At 36.8% G+C, this 20,851-nt stretch overlaps 1 protein-coding gene across 4 annotated transcripts in view; it reads left to right on the top strand.

Moving 5' to 3' along the window:
* The window catches only part of LOC138165242 (leucine-rich repeat-containing protein 7), a 601,375-nt gene that overhangs the window by 307,220 nt on the left and 273,304 nt on the right, over positions 1 to 20,851 (top strand). For all 4 annotated transcript variants that reach the window (XM_069093366.1, XM_069093369.1, XM_069093367.1 and 1 more), the window contains one exon: positions 18,155 to 18,244. In XM_069093366.1, coding sequence (XP_068949467.1) covers positions 18,155 to 18,244 — 90 coding nt within the window. The remainder of the gene's footprint in view (positions 1 to 18,154; positions 18,245 to 20,851) is intronic.

Here is a 20,851-nt window from a genome sequence, read left to right as displayed (position 1 = left end):
GGAGGAAGGGGAGGGGGAGGAGGAGGATGCAGGGGGAATAAGTTACATCATAGAATTAACTTGTATATTCAACAAACATTTATTAAGTTCATGCTATGAACAAGGTACTGTAGTAGGTTCTGGGTATACAAAAGCAAAAGAAATTAAATGGGCCCTGCCCTTGAGAGCTTCCATTCTATGAGGATTTCCAGTTAGAGGTATCTCATTGCCATCTAGTCCAGTCAGTGTCTGAAAAGGAACCCCCTTTACAACATCCCACTTCTGACTGAAGACCTGCAGGGAGGGCAGAGCCGCCACCTCTCAGAGGAACCTGTTCCATATTGGACAGATCCCATCATGAGGAGTCCCTCACCCCCACCCCAGCCACAATCAAGGTTCAACGGGACTGTGTAACTTTCATCCATTGCCTCTGGTTCTGTCCTCTGTCATGGCACAGCAAATCCGCTCCCTCTCCCATATGACAGCCATTCAGCTATCTCCCCCTAAATGTATTTAGGATCAAATGAGATCCAACTGCCAGATTCACAAAAGTGTGAATTCAAAAGGTAAAACTTTGTAAAAGCAGTGAAAATGGCCAATCTTCCTTCATCTCTCCCAGCCATCAGCACCAGTGGTTTCAGTTGTGAGATTTTTAAATAGCCTCCAAGCTGGTATTAAGAGATAGCCTGGCATTGTCATTATTAGTGATCTGGCTTTTCCTCAGCAAAGTCATAAGAACCTCAGATATTTATGCAGCCCTAACAAGTTAGTGGGGTGACTCTGAGCATGCTACTTAACCAGTAGGAAGCCTCACTTTTCCTCATCTGTAAAATGAGAATGGTGATAACTAGAACTTCACTCTTAAGTTTGTCATAAAGACCAAATGAAATAACATACTTATGGTCTTTTGTCAGCCTTAAATCACAATAGCAATACCAGTCATTATTAGAGGAATAACCTCTGGGAAGCCCCACTGCACACTGAATGACATTTTCTTTGGTTGCTACTCTTTATTTGGACCATGTTGACAGTTAGAAGGAGCACTGACTTGGAGCCACAAAAACTGAGTTCAAATCCAGTCTCAGATATTTACCAACTGTGGGACCATGAGTAAGTAACTTAATTTCTCTGGGTCTCTTTTTTTCTCATCTAGAAAATAAAAAGATTGTACTAAATGGTCTCTGAGGTTCAGGTCAGGATCTAAGATCTATTTAGAATTTTAAATGCATTGAATTAAAGATAGCATAACTCTACCTTTGGAGAGAAAGCGATATTTGACAGCTATATAAAACCTGTCAACTGGCATACTTGAAACCTTATTTTAAGTCAGTCAAATATAAAAAGCCACCTGGTACGTCTTTAAGTAATATAATTATTGGGTTATTTAAAGCTCCCATGCCTAGTCAAGTTTGTTATGCAATCCCTGGTACATTATGTAAAAATTTTAACGCATTTTTTTTCTTTTTCGTGAGCAACAATTCTTTTCTAAGTGTCAAATGTATTTCTTTTTAAGACACAAAGGTTGGAGGTTCTTTTTTAAAAACTATGATGAATGAATATTAGTTAACTTGAATATAGGGAAGAAAAACCATTACCAAGCATAAAGTTAGAGAAGTTTGTTTTTCTTCTAGAGTGACTTGGGCTTCCTACTTCAAAGAGGATCTCTTTGAGATAGGTCATAGAGGGCTAACCTGGGAGGCAGGATGAGCTAGACTCTAGAGCCACCACTAACATCCTGGCTATGTTTCCTTGGGCCACCTCCTTAACCTTTCTGTGATCACACAAATATCTACACCCTCTCTTTGTCTCAAGTCACGGACTATGAAGGGAGCTCCCACATCAAGAATCCACCATGATGAAGAAATAAATGATCTATCCTGTGTAGCAGACTGGCCCTTCTAAGTCAACAGGAGTTTGAAAATCTTGGCACTGGAAACATGAAATTTAGGGTTCTAGAAACAATGAAATAAAAAGCATTTGATTAATAATAAATATATTACTTAAAATTATATACTAAAAATATATGTGTGACTCTATAGATGGACACATATTTATATGTATCCATATTTATTATGCATGTATAATAAGGTAAATAAAAAGCTAGGTAGTACAGTACACCAAATGCTGAGTCTAGAGTCAGGAAGTTGTGAGTTCAAATCCGATATCAGACACTAGCCAAGTGACCCTGGGCAAGTCACTAAACCTGTCTGCTTCAATTTCCTCAACAGCAAATAGGGGATAACAATAGCACTTACCCAAAATCTGGCCTCAGACATTTCTTAGCTTGTGTGACTCTTGGTAAGTCACCTAACCTGCACTTGTCTCTGCTTCCTCATCTATAAAATGAAGATAATGTTAGCAGCTACTTCCCAGGATTGTCATGAGATAAAATGAGATATTTACAAAGGACTTCATCAACCTTCATGTACAATGAAAGTGCTGGCTGTTATTGTCATACAATGCAGACATATTTGATGCTTGTTGTGTATATGCATTGACATATGTGTATATATATATGATTTTGTATTAAGAAAAAGCCTTAGAGCAGATATATGTGTGTGTGTGTTCAACATGCCTTCTAAGGAGCATCTTGAGACTTTTGTCTTCCACAGTCCACATGGCCATGGAAACCCAGCAAATGTTTGTCCCAATTCATCTTCTCTTTTTATAGTCCAACCTGCCATCCAATTTAGTGAGCCCCCAGAGAGCTCCCACTGGGGACAGGCACCCTTCTAGGGGCTGAAAAAAATAAAAATGGAACAGTTACTACCTTCCAGGTGTTCTCATTCTGCTGGAAGGCATGGATGTTATTTTAATCTGCACAAAGAAATTTTGTATAATAAACCAAACTCTTCCATTTCATAAAATCTTCCTTTAATTGCATTTGTCTTTTTTGGAAACAGCCCTGGATTTGGTTAAATGGGGTAAAGATGTGAGTTAGCAAATAGTAAGGAAATGGTGCCCAATGACTGGGTTAATGCAGTGAACCAGTCACCTCAATGGAGGGAAAGATTCTAACTCAGGAAAACTCTTTATCAATGGTGTGCTTGAACTGATGAGTCTACCATTCTTCATGTAAGTTTTAGCAACTAAATAGGTGGCATTTAGGATGGTTATTTACTATTCATAGCAGAAAAATTAATAGACTTTCAGATTATTCATTGAGGCGGGAGGAAGGCTTAGACTTATAATTTTTATCTTGGTGAGGAACTCCCTTTAAATCAATGCCCTCCACCAAGGAAGATCTCCAACTAGTCTGAAAATGATAGTCCTGGGGCAGCTAGGTGGCACAGTGAATAGAGCACTGGCCCTGGAGTCAGGAGGACCTGAGTTCAAATCCAACCTCAGACACTTCACACTTACTAGCCATGTGACCTTGGGCAAGTCACTTAATCCTACTTGCCCCTCCAAAAAAAAAAAAAAACAAGAAAAGAAAGAAAGAAAATGCTAGTCCTAGATATTTCTTTAGGCACTAGAAGTTAAGGGACTTTCAGACAGTCAGGATGTGTCACATAAAAGACCCAGCTTTTCCTTACTCCAAAGCCAGCCAGCCATCTACTGCACCATACTATCTCTCATTATTATTAATTTAAATATTAATATTCTAAATAAACATCCACAACATATATTAATATGGTTCAACAAAAGTTATATTCTGCTTCCAACCCTAGTGTGTAGACCCCCCCCCCTGCATATTAGAAGATTTGTCCTGTGCCCATCACAGGCTCTGACAGGTTCTCCTAAGCTGGGCCAGCTCTAAGTATTCCAGTGACAGACTTGCCAACCGTCCATCCTCACCATATATGAAGAGAATTGCAAGCCATTGCAAGCTATGACAATTGGAAGGGACTTCCATGGATGTCCCAAACAAGAATCCTTTCACAGTATCCCAAAAAGTGATCATCCAGACTTTGCATAAGGAAAAGCCCATAACCTCCTAAAGCAGTCCATTCTAGTATGGGACAGTTGTAATTGTTAGAAAACTTTTCCTGGCTTCAAGTCTAAAAATGTGTCTGTCTCTCTGACTGGCTGGCTGGCTGGCTGTCTCTCTCACTCTCTCCCTCCCTCTCTCTATCTCTTTTTGTTTCCCCCTCCCTCTCAGTTGTTTTTTCTACTTCTGCCTTCTGCATCCAAACAGAGCAAATGTAGTCCTCTCCTTCTTCCAAATGACAGCCTCTCAAATACTAGGGGGAAACTATCACTCTCTATCTCCTGCCCCAAGTTTTTTTTTCTTCTCTGATAAATAATATTTACATAGCATAATTTTGAAGCCTGTTGCCATGTTAGATGCCCTCCCCTGGGGGATGTAGATCTAAGGGGTACCTGGCTCAGTGGGATTTTGTTCCATGGAGTTGAAGACAGGCAGAGCAGCAGATGCAGAGTAGAGTAAGCCCAAAAATCCAGTTCCTGCCCTCTATAAAGGAAGGCATTGGGAAGAGTCTGGTATTCTTCCATCTAATCCTCCATCAGAGGGGAGAGGAGACTGAGGAAGGTGGTGTCAGTAAAGGCTTGAATTAGCAACTCAATAATGAAAGTAGAAGTGATGAGCTTACCCTGGGAAGGGCATCTTGTTCAGTGGGGCTGAACCCAGGCAAAGAAGCAGTTTCCAAGTGCAGTGAGCTTAGGTCTTCCTGACTCCCAGTGCTCTATCCAACATAATCCAATAAACACTTATTCAGGGCTAGGTCCAGTGCTCTACAGCCTAGCTGCCTCTTTGAAGGAGTCAAAAACCTTCAAGATTGCTTAAAAGACTCATTCATGCCTACATGTTTTGAAATCTTCCTTTAGGAAGAGAGGTGGAAGACTATGGACACAGCACTGAATTAATGTTTTATTCAAATCCAACTGGATATATCTTGAGAAACAGTGGGTCGCTCTACCCACTCATACACTCTACTTCCCCAGCTTCATAAACTATTTATGGGGATGTTAGATGTATGTATTGAGGGCATCCTTGACGAAAACCTGAGAAAAATATGAACTGGTTTGCACCAATTTTTTCCAGTGAACAGTGTCTTTGTAGCCATACAAGTGACTAAATGAAAGATGCAGAGAATTTAAGACCCTGGGCATGTGGTTTATTGTTTTATTGAAACTCTCAAGTAAAATGGAAAACAGAGTGATAGAGGCTTTATTAAGGTGTTTGCTATGTCAACACAGTTCCTGGAACATCATGAATTCTCCCCAAAAATTCTTGTGTTCATTCTTTCCTTCATTTGATTCACTAGTGTCATTAAAAGTATCTTGCTCAAATTGAAGTAAAAGACTTCCCTATGAATATCAGAGTTCTCCATATGCTCCTGCTTATATGGCATAGCATAACAACTCTATCAAGTCCCAAAACACTAAAAGCCACTTCAATTACATCCACAAGAGTCTGAGAGAGATTCCTATGACCATTCACAATGGAACAGTAAGGTGGATGAAAAATGGTTACCATGGCATGGACTGATGCAAAGTGAAATGTACTGTGCACAAAGTAACAGCAGTGTTGAGAGATGATCATCTGAGAATGATTTAGTTATTCTCGGCAATACAATGGTCCAGGAAAATTCTGAGAGACATGTGATAAAAAATGCTGGTTGTCCCCAGAGAAAGAACTGATGGTATCTGAATACAGATTGAAGCATACTTCTTTTTTTTACTTTCTTCATTTTTATTGAGGTTTTTTGGTTAGTTTTCTTTCACAACATGACTATTATACATATATTTTGCATGACTACACTTGTATAACTTATACTGCATTGCTTGCCTTCTCAATGAGGGGGGTTGGGTGGGTGGGGAGGGAAGAAGGGAGAGAGTTTGGAACTCAAGGTTTTAAAAATAAATGTAAAAAATTTTTAGATGTAACTGGGAAAAAATAAAGTACTAAATAAAAGCTAAAAAATATAGAAAAAATGTTAATGGTTACTATGTAAATGAATGAGCTAGGTAACCATCAAAGCAGACCATGGGTATTTGTTCAGATGGGGGCAAGGGAGTGGAAAAAACTTGATGCATATGGACAATAAGGCAGGTCCAGAATTGAATTTAAAGGATAAGAGGCTTTCAGTTATGGCAAACTACCAAAACCCATCTTCCTGTAATGTTCAATGACTTAGAATCACCAGTATTTCAGAAAAAAAAAATCATAGTACAAGTAACCAAAGTATAATGGAACAAATCATGAGCACATTGTGGCAGCAAGCACCCCAGCGTCCCCAGGGTGTCTGCCAACACAGGTTCTTGGATCTGCTTTGTTAAAGGAAAGTAACTCAAAATGGGTTAACAAGCTTACTTTAATCAGTCAAACATATCTATCGTTTACCTAGTTCAGGGGGAAAAGGTCAGCACTCCAAACTTCAGAATATACAGACAGAAATATCAAGACAGAGAAACAGATCAAATAGACAGTTTCCAAACTGTCCAACCATTACATCCATACCAAATCAACATCTGGGTTTCAACATCTGGGTTTTTCAAAGCCGAGGGGGGGCTCTCAACAATGGCTTCCCAGAATCCAGATCAAATCACAGAACATTTCTCAAAGTGAGCCCCAAAACAAAGCCTCACATCAGGGCTTATATAGCCTTCTCCTGGCTCAGAGAATGTAACAACCTTATTGACCCACTGGCCAATCAAAAAGTATCTACTGAAAAACCAGCCTCCCACCCCAGGCTCCAGGTGCACTTTAGCCTAGGGGCAGGGAAGATCTTAAAAATTTACATTCCCATTACACACATGCGGTCTGTAATATTACCAGCATGGCATAAAAGACATCCAGTGAAAGAAAATTGAATGAAAAGTGGATGAGCTAGTCATAAGAGACAGCAAATAAGCATGCCTAATGCTACATTTTACCCTTAAGATGTTAAATAAAACAGGAAAGATTTCATTGCATTAGGTCCATCTCCCATGATGGATTTGTAGAAAGATATAGATGAGATTTTTGGAAAGACATGGATGAGAATTAAATAGGATGAGAAGATGTGGAGGACTGGTTAGGCCAATAAAACCAGGAATCCATTACATTGTCAGAGTAGAATTTCCATTATCTGCTCCCTAACCACTACTCCATTCTTCTTTCTACTGCCATTCTACCAGAATATCACCCTTCAGTCAAACTCATCACTTCATGATATCTCAAAATGTCACACACATTACTAATGTCACCTCTTTGAAGACAGTTATCTTCATGACTACAATCACCACCAAGCAGCCTTTATACAAACCAGGGATTCCTGAACTCTTTTCTGTGTATCAGACTCCATCCTATGGGTCAGTTCTCAAAACAATACTTGTTTCCTACATTCATAAGTTAAGAAAATACTACTTTTCAGTTAGACTTTAGTGAAATGAAAATGTAATTTTTCCCATTCAAGTTCATAGACCCCACCCCTGAAATCTATACACACACACCTAAGGCATCTGTTGACCCTAATTTCTAAGTCCTATGGTTACTTCAAAGTCAACCTTTAAATATATGTTTCATCACTCCAAGTAGACCATATATACCTTAAGGCAGTGACCTCATTTCATGTCCCTTTATACTCTTAATATTGAGTACTCTGATAGTATAAAGTATGTGTTAAACGAACACTTGTGATTATTTTTATTATTGCTGCTAATATTTGTCTATTATGATGATTAATAATCATTTAATTAACATTCCACCATTAAAGTAAGTTTATATAGGATTACAAAGTGCTATGGAGATTACTCATAGTGACTCAATAGATATGGAGAATTTAAGCATAGCTTTAAAATACTTCTTTGAGAAAGATGAATCAGTCAACAAATAAGCATTTGTTAAGGACCTAATATGTGCCCAGGCATTGAGCTAGAGGCTAGGGATACACATGAAATGATCCTGTTTTCAAGACGCATACATTCATTTGGGGAAATCAATGTGTATAAATATAAGTATGTAAGAAATATTAATGCAAAGATAATTTCCAAAGATAGGCCTTGATAGCTGGTAGGTCAGCAAAGGCCTCATGGAAAACATAATCTTTGATCTGAACCTTAAAAAGAAAGCTCATAATTCTAAGAGATGGAGGGAAAGAGGAAGAGCTTCCAAGCATGAGGGAGAGCCAGCTCAGAGGGGTAGAAAGAGAAGGTCGAAAGTCATGGGTGAAGTGTGGCAAGAAGGCCATTACAGATAGAACGCAGAGCATTATGGGAGTGTTATATAATAAGCCTGGAAAGATAGGTTGGAACCAGGTTGTGAAAGGCTTTAATTACCAAAGAGAAGAATCTGAATTTTATTTTAGAGGTTGTGGGGAGTCACTGGAGTTTACTGAGTGTGTATGAAGGGGGTGGTGACACAGTCAGCCTGTACTTCAGAAAATCTGGTAGCTCTGCAGCTATGTAAAAAATAGATTGAATTAGGGAGAGAGGACATAGCTAGATCTTCCAGGAGGTTATTAAAATGATCGGGGCAGTGGGGGAGGGCAAGGTGATGATACCTCAACAAAGGGTAATAGCCGCGTAAGTGGAAAGAAGATGGCATACATGAGATAGGCAAGACAGTATTTGGTAACTAAGGAGATATGTAGAGTGAGTGAGAGTGAGGAAATGAGGGAGATAGCAAGATTGTAAGCCTTGATATCTAGAGGATGTAAAAGCCCCAACTGCTTCAGCAAGAAAGAAACTCCCCAAAAGACTTAAGTGAAATTGACAGACTTCAATGCTACTAAGGTCAAGGAATTCATTCAAGCTATTCACTGGAAGGTCAAATACTGAACTTGAAGCTTAAATTGGTCACATGTTGAGAATATGGGACTCATTGGAAAAGACCCTGATGTTGGGAAAGAGTGAAGGCAAAAGGAAAAGGGGACAACAAAGGATGAGACAGACAGATGGTGCCATGGAAGCAACAAAGCTGAACTTGGACAGACTTTGAGAGATAGTTGAGGTTAGAAAAGTCTGGCACGCTGTAGTCTGCGGGGTCATGAAGAGTCAGACATGACTGAACAACAACAAAGTGCTAAGGTTAAAAAAATACCTACACACTAAGGGGGGAAATCTCAGCTTTAAGGAAAAAGCCTTCACTCACGCTGACAGATGATTTAAAAAGAAATATGAAGGGGAAAGATTCTACCCTCTCTCCTCCTCTCAAGGAAAAGGACTCAGCTCAATCTCTCCCTCAAGAAAAGGATATCCTCAGATTTCAAGGAGTATTAGAGAAAAGGCCTCTCCCTTCTTCTCATTCCAAGGAAAGGACTAGTTACAGAATAAGAGAATTTTGGTGTCCATGGTAAAGGAAAAGTCCTTAAGAAAGCCCACTGGGTTAAAGGAAAGATTTCAACTTGATTTGATTCCAAGAGAGATGTAGAATTCAATTCCTAAGGCCTCAGCAACAGCAACAAAAAAGGCGGAAATTAAAAATAGAGATAGGTAAACAAATAGACAAACAGATATGTATATGGTAGATACATAGAATAGGAGAGACAGAGACAGAGAGAGACAGAGAGAGACAGAGACACAGAGAGAGACAGACCTACAGACAGACAGATTTTTTGTGAGACCAGTGATACCTAAGGCACAAACTCAGAAGAGGAGAATAACTCAAAAACACTTGTATGATGAAAACCTTTTTTTTTAAAAAAGATTGCTCACAAAACAAGTATGATTATTTGAAGAAATGATGCAAGAATTTGAAGATATAGAATAAATGAGAGCTATAGATAAAACAATTGGGAAAATCATTAATGATTTAACAGAAGATAATACCTTACCCTAGCAAAAATTACCCAAAAAATTAGAATGGACCAAATGAAATTGAATGACTCTAGATGACAACAAGAATTCTTAAAATGAAGTCAAAAGAATTTTAAAAAATGCATAATAATTGCATATCAAAAGCAATGGACCTGCAAAACAGATGAAGAAAGGATAATTTAAACCTAGGATTACCTGCAATACATAACCAAATAAAAAAGAGAGACTAGATATCATATTTCAAGAAATGTGTTTTTTAAAAAAGAAATCATTAAGAACATCCATGCCATATTAAAATAAGTAATATGAAAATATTTACCATCTACCATCACCTTCTAAAATAAACCCCAAAAAGAAGATGCAAGAGAATGCCATTGCCAACATCCAGAGCTTCCAGACAAAAGAAAAAATCCTACAAAAACAAAAAAAGAAATAATTCAAATGTCCAAGAAGTACAATCAGGATCACACAAAATTTAGCAGCAAGAACTTTAAAGTAGCAGAGAACATGGAAGAAGATATTCCAAAAGGCAAAAGACAAAGATCTACAACCAAGAATAACTTACCCAGCAAAATCAAATATTGTTCTACATGAGGAAAAATCGACCTTCATTGAAATAAAGGATTTTCAAATATTCCTAATTAAAAGGTGGGAAAAAAAGAGCTGAAAAGGAACTTTGAAATATAAATACAGAAGTCAAGAAAAAATGAAAAGATAATGACAAGTGAGCAATCAGAAAAGACTTTATAAAGATAAATAGTTTGCATTCTAATGGAGAGAAGAGGATTTATGAAATAGTTCTTACTGAATCATGGTTTCACAGTGTGACTTAAAAATAATAAATGGAAATAGATCTGTAAATAGTTTTGTTATATTTTAAATGTTATAAGAAAAAATAAAAAGAGATGGATTAATACATTAAGGGAAAATGAAAGGGAATACTGGAGAATTTAAGATATATAATCTGGCTTTTAGGTAGAAATATATACAAGCATAGAAGGCATGGAGGAAATTACTTGGACTCCACTTTCATCCAAACTGGTCAAAAGAGGACATAACATACAGAGACAGAAAGTTCGGTGTAGAAACAAATTCAATTCAACTGGAATGCATGTAGAAAGAGGAAGAAGAGAAAGGGGAATACAAAAAGGAGCATGGATTCAGGAAGATAATAGTCTCTTCCTGATTGGCAAAATGTTAAGCTTGGAGAGAGAATAGTGAAGAGAAAGTGAAAGGGAACAAGAGAAAGGTACCAGCTTGAAATAAACTGGGAGAGAAGAGCATAAAGAAGAAAAGTAAAAGGGAAGAGAGAACGGAGTGAAATAAATAAATCACTGCCCTGACTGTAAATGTGAATGAAATTAATTCATCCAAAAGCAAAAGATGTTAGTAGAATTAGAAAGTAAAATCCAAAAATATGTTCGTTACAAGAAGCAGATTTGAAATATGAAGACTCACAAAGAATTAAAATTAGGAGTTGTAGCAAAATCTATCATGCCTTAGCTAGACAACAAAAACGCCAACAAGCAGTATCAGCAGTTATGATTTCAGACAGGGAAACAGAAAACAGATAGACTTATTTTAAAGAGAAATGGAGAAAAAACATTTTGCTGGAATGATGAATTGACTTCAATGTTTAATACATATGCACCCAGTTATAAGAAAAGCTAAATTAATTACAAGGAGAAATAGAATCATAGTGTTTAAGAGCTAGTCAAAGTATTAGTTTATAAAGGATTATTATAATTAAGTTCACAATGGCTCAATCATAATAGTTCTCAAAATGTGGTTGAAAGACCCTAGGGGTCCCTGATACCCTCTTAGGGGGTCTGCAAGATCAAAACTCTTTTTTATAATACTGCTAAGATTTTATTTGCCCTTTAAAGTACTACTTCTTTTTAGAACTACATATCTATTTGTGTGAGGCCAGATTTTTTTCCCGTATACTTCAACCAAAACAATGTATCTTAACAGATTGAAGGCAAAAGCAAGTATTCAAATCCATCTGTCTCCTATTAATCCAGACATTTAAAAAAAAAGATTTGCAAAAAAAATATGTTTTAAAATGCCACTTCTCTTACTTAATTTTTTGTTTTGGAAAATAATTATTTTACATGAAAATGTGTTAGTTCGATTAGTATTATTATTGTTATTTTAGTGAAATAATAAATATTTTTTAATTTGGCATTTGTTTAAAATTACATCAGTAAAAATAACCCACAAAGACAAAAGTTCTTTGAAACTTTTTAAGGGTGCAAAGGATTGTTGAGACCAAAAAATTTGGGAACCATTATATTCTCCCCATACTGAAAGTCAAAATCTGCCTAGATGTGCTCATTCAAATAGAAACCTGTCTGTTTCAAAAAGACACGATGTGGACAAATCTCCATAGCTCAAGAAATAATTAGCTTTCTCATTGACATTTCTTGGCAAGTGAATTTCCACCTCTGTACTCTGGATTCATCAGCTACAAAACAAACACAAGTTAGTCGGACTCACAATTTAAAAGAAATGGACTAAAACCATTGTGTTGCACAGAGATAGAAATTATACTGAGAAATGTTATTCATTTAGTTATTATTTTAAAATAATGTAGGTAATAAATTGACTTTGGGCACTCTTTAGAGCAATATGCTGTTAGCATGAGGGTGGAAGGTGAAAAAAGTGAACTTGGCAAATCCAATTGACTTTTCAAAACAGCACGAGACAAACAAAGCCACACACAGTAGACAAATTGAACTGCTAGTCCATTCATTCTTGCTAACGTCCTGATTTATGTTTCCTGCTATAGCCAAATTTCTTTTGAACCAAAATTGCTAATGGATGGGTCTAGATGTGCCATAGAATAGTATGAACTTATGGAAAAAGTCATCAACCTGTAGATGAAAACACAATATATTTTCTTAGCAGACAATCCCTGGCATCACCATACTTGTGTGCATGGACTCAGAAAGTAGGAGTTGTTCCTAAACAAGGAATTGCTTTCCATAACTCAAAGAAAAAATAGTTTTAAAAGATATTGGCATGACCATCACAATCATTTCCTAAGAGAAAGATCCAGGTGGATATTAGGGCAAAAAGAGAGCAATGTCAGAAGCTCCAACTGTATGAACAAAATATTAAAAAACAAAATGTGTTGTGACATCGTCTGCCCCAGTTGGTAAAGTAAAACAGTGGAGATTTTGAAGTTGTCCCCCAATTTCAATGTCTAATTTTCTGTTACTGGCCATTTTTTACTTAATTGGAACAATAAGTTTATACTGTGAGTAAAGGTATATACAAATGTGCATGCTGGAATAAATGGGGTATTTTGAAAGTTTTAAGCTATTAAAGATTACACTTACTCAAAGATTCTTAGGGGAAAAGTATTGAAAAAAACTAAGGAGAAACTGATGATTAGGATAGAAATGGCATTGATTAATTTTATTATCTTTCTGCAACCTAGCAGGAGAATAGATTCAACAAATGTACTTTGCTTTCTGATCCTGCTGTGGCTTAGAAATGACATTTTAAGACTATAGGATGTTTAAATAGGTTTGTGGTAGGATATCCAAGTTAAGAAGTACCCAAGCATACATCCTCCACATATACAAGCATAAGAAAGTGCCAGGTATTGTTTGTTTACAAGACAATCCATCATATTTTTAATACATTTATATATCTTGAAGAATACCTCATTGTGGAGTGGACAGAAGATGGAGACACAGAACTATGTAAATAGAAAATGTAGCATGGGGGGAAGGGAGAGGGAGTCTATCTAGGACATTTGTAGGATCATAGGTTTAGAGTTAGAAGGAAGTTCAAAGGGCATCTAGTCTAGTCCTTTAATTTTTACATATAAGGAAACTAAGGCCAGTCCCTCTAAACAATAAGTAACTGAGCAAGGATTTGAACCAAGGTTCTCTGACTCCAAATTTAATGATCTTTCTACTATGCTTCATTACCTGATCAAATGAGATAACACATATGAATCACTCTAGACATCCATTTCTATGTGCATACTGTTCTCCTCCAATAGAATGCTGTAAATCTGGGACCGTTTTACTTTTTTGTCTTCGTATACTCAATACCTAGCACATGGCAGAAACTTAATAAATGTTTATTAAATTAGTGAATGTGTGCGTATATGTATGCACACATATATGCACATGTATAGAGAGAGAGGGAGAGAGAAAAGAAGAAGGGGGAGTGACAGAGAGAGACACACACACAGAGAGACAGAGAGAGAAACTTTGGTAGAAACTTTGAAGTGCCAGCACTAGAGTCAAGAGAAATATAAAATACATAAGAAAAAAAGATAAGAACCTATTTGGGGGCTCTGAATGAAGAAAGAGAAGGACTGGGGAACAAAGGCAGATTATACCAAATTTAGAGGACTGGGACTGAGCTCACTCCTTTTCTCTTGGCATCTTCTTCTTTATAAAGTGGGGGAGGGCCCCTGGAGCAATGCGTAAGTGTAAAAATGAAGCAAAAAACAGATCCACCCATGACAATGGTTTTCCAACAGATGTAACGCTTCAGACATAAAAGAACAGTTAGAAGGCAAAGATCAAATACAAAATATTTTTTAAATATATAAAGGTCAAGAGGAAAATATCTTAGGTACATAAAGCATTTAAGAAATCAATATTTTCTATGTTTGATAGTGTTGAATCTGCCAAGATGTTTATAGAAACACCAGATAAAAATACAAAGATATCGGACTACTGATGTTCTTTAAGAAAAATTATTATGCAAAAGAGAGGGGGGAGAGAGAGGGAAAGAGGGGGGGAGAGAGAGGGGAGGGAGAGGGGGGGAGAGACAGAGGAAGAGGGAGAGAGAGGGGGGGAGGGAGCAAGAGAGAGAGAATTAGTGAATTGGAAGCAAAATCAGTAAAAGCTAAAGCAAGAACTAAACAAGAACAAGAAGAAAAATGAAAGCCAACAGAACATGCTAAATTGAAATCACTGCATGGAAAGAGTGAATGCTTGGTTAAATTATTAGTGATTTAGATGATCAAACTTAAAATTAAGAAACAACAATATAACGTGGAGAGCATTAGGAGGAGGAACAGAGAGGGAAGCTTTGAAAAAGTGTTTCTGTTATCCAGATATCCTTACTTGAATTGGATTTTTAATGTTTTGTTCATGTTATCAAATGTTGCTATTTCATTTCCTTAAAATGTAAAAGGAAAGATTCTTTCAATGAAACCTGGATCTATAATATTGGAAATACCAACAAATGAATGTATACTATATTAAAGGCAAAATAGAACACAAATAAAGACATGGAGGGAAGCAAAGAGAATAATGTAGAGGGAAATAATTAGTGATCACTGTGAACGTGAATGGGATGAACTCACCCATATGAAATGATAGCCAGCTAAATCAGAAATTAGATCCAATGATAGATTGTTTAAAGCAAACACTTGAAACAAAAAGAAGCACAAACTTAAAACAAGGGGTTAGAGCAAAATCAATAGTGCTTCAGATAAAGGGGGAAAAGTAGGGTTCCAATCATGATCTCAGATAAAGCAAAAATAAAAATAGACTTCATCAAAAAGATGAACAAGGGGGCAGCTGGGTAGCACAATGAATAGAGCACTGGCCCTGGAGTCAAGAGGACCTGAGTTCAAATCTGGCCTCGGACACTTGATATACTTACTAGTCATGTGACTTTAGGCAAGTCACTTAACCCCAATTGCCCTCTAAAAAGAAAAAAAAAGATAAACAAGGAAACTACATTTTGCAGAAAGGTACCATAGACAATAAATTAGTATCAATACTAAACATATGCTCACCAAATAGTATAGCATCTAATTCCTTTAGGAAAAGTTAAATGGGGAAAAATTCACAGTAAAACCATGAGAAACCTCAATTTGTCCTTCTCAGATCTAGGATCTAGATAAATCTAACTTCCCTCCTCAAAAAAAAAAAGAAAGAAACTTAATTTTGTGAAAGTTAGATATATTAGACTTCTGGAGATTAATTAAATGGGAAAAGAAAGGAATATAACTGTATCTCAGTTGTTAACACTACCTTCATATAAATTGACAAATATTGGGGCATAAAAAAATTTTACAAGTAAATGCAAAAAAGCAAAAATAATAAGCATATCTTTTACAGTTCACAGTGTACTAAAAGCTATATGTTAAAAGGTCCCTGAAGAAATGGTCAAAATTAATGGTAGACTAAATAACTTAATCCTAAAGAATAGGTAGGTCAAAGAACAAATTATAGAAATAATCAATCATTTCATTAAATATAGTGAGAATTAAACAACAGTAAAAAATTGGGAGATGTAACTAACTCGTTACCTAGAGCAAATTTTATGTCTCTGAATACTTAGATTAATAAAAGAAGGAAAGTGAAGAATAGCAAATTGGATATAACTAAATACATTGAAAATTAATATATTCAAAACCTCTAATTAAACACTTAAATAAAAATACTGAAAATCAGCCAAAAAAATGAACTGATGAAAGTAGGAACTGCTTTTTGAGAAAAAAATAAAATATGAACCACTAACTAATTTGATTTTAGAAAAGAAAGAAAACTAAATTACCAGTGTCAAAAATAAAAAGGTGAATTTAAAATCAACAAAGAAATAAAATAACTGATTAACAACTATTTTATTCAATTTTATATCATTATATAATATATATTATATATTATCAATATGTATCAATAAATCAAAATATCAATAAAACTGACAGTCTAAGTGAAATAGATGAATATTTACAAAATTGTGTAATGCCAAGAATAACGGAACTAGAAAGAGTATTGAAATAATGGAATTTTGAAAATAAACTGAACAAATCATAAATTACCTACAGAAGAAAATATAGCACTAGCTAAAAATGATAGAGGTTGCAATAGATAAATGCAAGTGATCAGAGTAGTCTAGTTTGATAAACCCAAAAATCCCAGGAATTGGACCAAAGATTTATTATTCAACAAAGACACTGTTTAGAAAAAAAACTGAAAACTGTGACAGAAACTAATTAGAGACCAATGTCTTCTAAATGTTTTCTATGTGGATTGTGAACTAATAGCTTCTTCAAAAAAATAAATGAAGGACTCTACTGACAAAGATTAAAATAACATAAAATAAACCTTATTCTTTTATTAGCAAAAACAAAATCTTAAATTCAGAATCATATGAATATAGGATTTTCAAGCTTCTAAACCTCTTTACACACAATATTTCATGTGATCTTCACAAAAAAAAGCTATGCTCAATAGACATCACAGGCATTATCAGACTCCTCTCCCTTCTTTTTTTTATTCATCAGGAAACTGAACTTCAGGGAAGTGGTAACATAAATGACCAAGCTGGTAACTGAAAAAGTCAGGAATTTGAACTCAGATCTCAGTGATGCCAGTTCAATATGCTCTCCACTACACCATCTCCAGAGTTCTTCTCAATGTTTTGCCTTTATCTTCCCCAAGTGACTAGGATTTACTCAATGACACTTGACCAGGTCTTTTAATGGTTCTGATCTCCAGTCTTAATTTTGTCTGCCTCACAATTTAGGCAACATTAGTTCAAAGAAATTAGTAGAATTTGTGGGAATTTAATATGGAAAGATAGTTTTGCCTAATGGATAATTATTCTTTTTTTAAAGAGCCTCCAGTCATCTACCTTATGTAATTTATTGCTTTCTCCAGAGCATTTTTCTCCTAACCTTGTTTTAAATAAAGAAATATGTTTGGTGTCTTTAATGCTACACATTCAGTATGACACTAACCATTCTTAACTATTATTTTCAAAATTAGACCAAAGAGCATCCTGATGCTACCTGTTAAATAGAAGATTCTTTTATATATAAAAAAACTTTGAAGAAATAAGGGGTGTTGGCCATTTATTTCATTTTCAGAGTTGGCAACTTACGTCATGATTTTAGGTTTTAATTATTAAGAGAAGTGAGATATAGGCTTTCCAATATATATATATATATATATATATATATATATATATATATATAGTCTCCTCCTCTCCCTTTCCCCAGTAGAATGTAAGAGCCTTAAAAACGAGTGCAGTTTCATTTTTGTCTTGGAACCTAGCACAATGACCACCATGCCATAAATGTTTTATAAATGTGAATTGAATTGAACTGAACTGAGCTTGAGTGAATTGAATTGAACTGAACTAAAAGAGAAATGCCACTTTCACAGTCAGGGGAAGTAGCATAGACTCATCATTTTCTTCCCAAAGTAGGACACAAGAAAGGGATGATGCAGCCTTCATTTGGCAGGCATATAAATCTCCCCCTGTGATAGCAGTATGGACAGCATGCTTGTCATTTGTTTTAATAGCAGACAAAAATTGTAGGCTATAACAAGACGCTCAATAAATTCTACTGCCTTCGTGTGACCAAAGGAGAGTTGGGAAATTGATCACATTTCTTTCTTGTTCTCCTTAGAGATGTACATGTTTGTCTTGTTTCTATGGTGATGTTGATGCAATGACCAAACCTTTAACTCCTTTGTAGGCTCCCCGATGGCTTCACACAGCTCATCAACCTGACCCAGCTGTACCTGAATGATGCCTTTCTGGAGTTTCTTCCAGCTAACTTTGGAAGGTAAGAACACATGACTTGAACAGATTTAATTTTACTTCACCTTGGGCAAGTACTTCACCAGAAGAGCCTGTCCCTCTTGGAAGGTGTGAGTCAGGATAAAAGATGAGAAAACCCTTTCCAATAAAGGGAGTGGCCCTAACCTGTCTTCCTTGGCTAGGAGTTAGGGACAGTGGAACCTTCCCAAATGTCTCCTTCCTCCATCAGGACTCAGCTCAAATGCCACCTTCTGCATGAAGTTTTTCTTGATCTAAACCATGTATCTACACCATGTTTTTAATGTATGTACACCATGATTATCTGTATTGATGCTGTACATTCCACCAAATAAAAATAACTAGTATTTACGTAGCACTTTAAAGTTCACAAAATGTTTTTACCAATATCTCATTTGATCCTCTTAACAACCCTGGAGGTAGGTGCTGTTATACATAAGAAAACTGAGGCATTCAAAGGTTACATGAATTGCCCAAGATCACAAAACTAGCAAGTGTCTGAGGTTGGATTTGAACTCAGATCTTCCTGACTTCATTCTAGTGTCCAGTATCTGAACTACTAGGCTAAGGTTGTAATACCCCTGAGGATAGGAACTCTTCCACTGTCCATCCTCCACTCAGCTGCCAAAGTTATTTTTTCTAAAGCTGGAGTCTAACCTTATCACCCAAACTACTCAGTAAACTTTGAGGGCTCTCTATTGCCTCTAGAATCAAATAGAAAATGCTCTATTTGGCATATATAGCCCACCAGACCCTGGACCCCTCCCACCTTTCCCTTCTTCTTACATTTTACTCCCTTACACATATTCTAAGATCTAGACTCTCCTCCTTGATTTGTCCCCTTGTCCCCTTACCTGTACCTCCTGGCTTCCCTGAATTCCTTCAAGACAATTCCAGTCCAGTTTTCTACAGGAGTCATTTCCTAATCCTTCCCCTATGCGGCTAATGTCTTCCCTTCCTTTAAAACCGAATAGATCTTGAATGTATGTCACAAAGTTGTTGTGAGGATCAAAAGAGAAAATTTGTAAATTAGTACAGTGCCTAGCACACAGTGGGCATGCAATAAGTGCTCACTCCTCTCCCTTTCCTTTGTACATACAAAGTTAATCAGTCATTGTGACTCCCGTTGGAATGTGAGCTTCTTATGGGTAGCAGCCATTTATTTGCACCCACAAAGCTTAGCATCATGCCTGGAACATAGTAGGAGTTTCACAAGTACCCGTTTATTGATTAGATTAAATAATAAAACTGGAATACCCTGACAACCATGGCCACAGAGGGAAGAAAGTAATGTTGGACGAAACTTTACAGGGAAATTAGCTAATTGCATGAGTGACTCAGCCTTCATGCACATTCTCAGTGTAGGGAAGCAGAATGACCGATCAGACAAAGTCTCCATTTGGGGTGACGAGGGCTCTGGCTCGGAATCTGGCCTCTGCTGCTTGCTTTGTCACCATACATGTCAATGCAAGCATTGAGCCTCAGTGTCCTAGTTTGTGATGCAAGGATTAAGTATCTCCTCTACTTATTGTAAGGAACAAGAAAAGGGGGAGAAGGGAAGAGAAGAAGCATTTATTTGGTACCTAATATGTGCTAGACTAAGTCATTTACATGTGCTGTGACTTATAATTATTATCTCATTTGATCTATACAACCACCCTGAGAGGTAGCTGCTATTATGATCCCCATTTTATAGCTGAGAAAACGGAGGCAGAGAGGTTAAGTGACTCACCCAGGGTCACATGGACATTCAAGTATCTGAGTTTGGATTTGACCTCAAGTCTTTCTGAATCTAGGCCCAGCACATTATCCAGTGAGCCTCCTAGCTTCCTAGCTGTGGTTAACAAATGGGAACGATCTGCTTTTTTAATGCTTTTTAAACCAGAAGGTGCTGTAGAAATGTCAGCTATTTTTATCAACCTCCTTTTCTCTAATATCTTGAGTTTCTGAAATGATATTGAATAACCTGTCAACGAAGGGAAATCTGTGGCTTTTTACTACCAAAGTACCATGTGTCTCCTAAGTGGATTGGCACTGAAACATCAGGTAATAGCCTAAGGTCTGCACCTGTGATTTCACTGCTCTGGGGAAGTCCTGAGTGAGGAAACTCCTCTGCCAGCGGAGGTCAGTGCTTTCTCTGTAAGGCCTTCCTCTTAGGCATTGTCTAAAGCAGGAGGCATGTCAGATTCTTCAAATAGAAATGAGGGCACCAAAATAACAAAAATTTGGGGGGGGGGGGGTGTCACATGCTCACTTAGGAAACTCTAGATAGATAGATTGATGCATGGATGGATGGATGGATGATAGACATAGATAAATTAAAGGAAGGAAGAAAGAAAGAAGGAAAGGAAGGAAGGAGGGAAGGAAGGAAGGAAGGAAGGAAGGAAGGAAGGAAGGAAGGAAGGAAGGAAGGAAGGAAGGAAGGAAGGAAGGAAGGAAGGAAGGAAGGAAGGAAGGAAGAGAGGGAGGAAGGAAGGAAGGAAGGAAGAAAGAAAGAGAGAGAGAGAGAGAAAGAGAGAGAGAGAGAGGAAGGAAGGAAGAGAGAGAGAGAAAGAAAGAGAGTAAGGGAGAAAGAAAGAAAGAAAGAAAGAAAGAAAGAAAGAAAGAAAGAAAG

The sequence above is a fragment of the Petaurus breviceps genome, unplaced genomic scaffold (assembly GCF_028583685.1).
Source record: "Petaurus breviceps papuanus isolate PSGF00001 unplaced genomic scaffold, PetGlider_PUasm1.0 208, whole genome shotgun sequence".
Classification (NCBI taxonomy): domain Eukaryota; kingdom Metazoa; phylum Chordata; class Mammalia; order Diprotodontia; family Petauridae; genus Petaurus; species Petaurus breviceps.
Note: the sequence above shows the minus strand (reverse complement) of the source record. Positions and strands in the feature narration are given on the sequence as shown.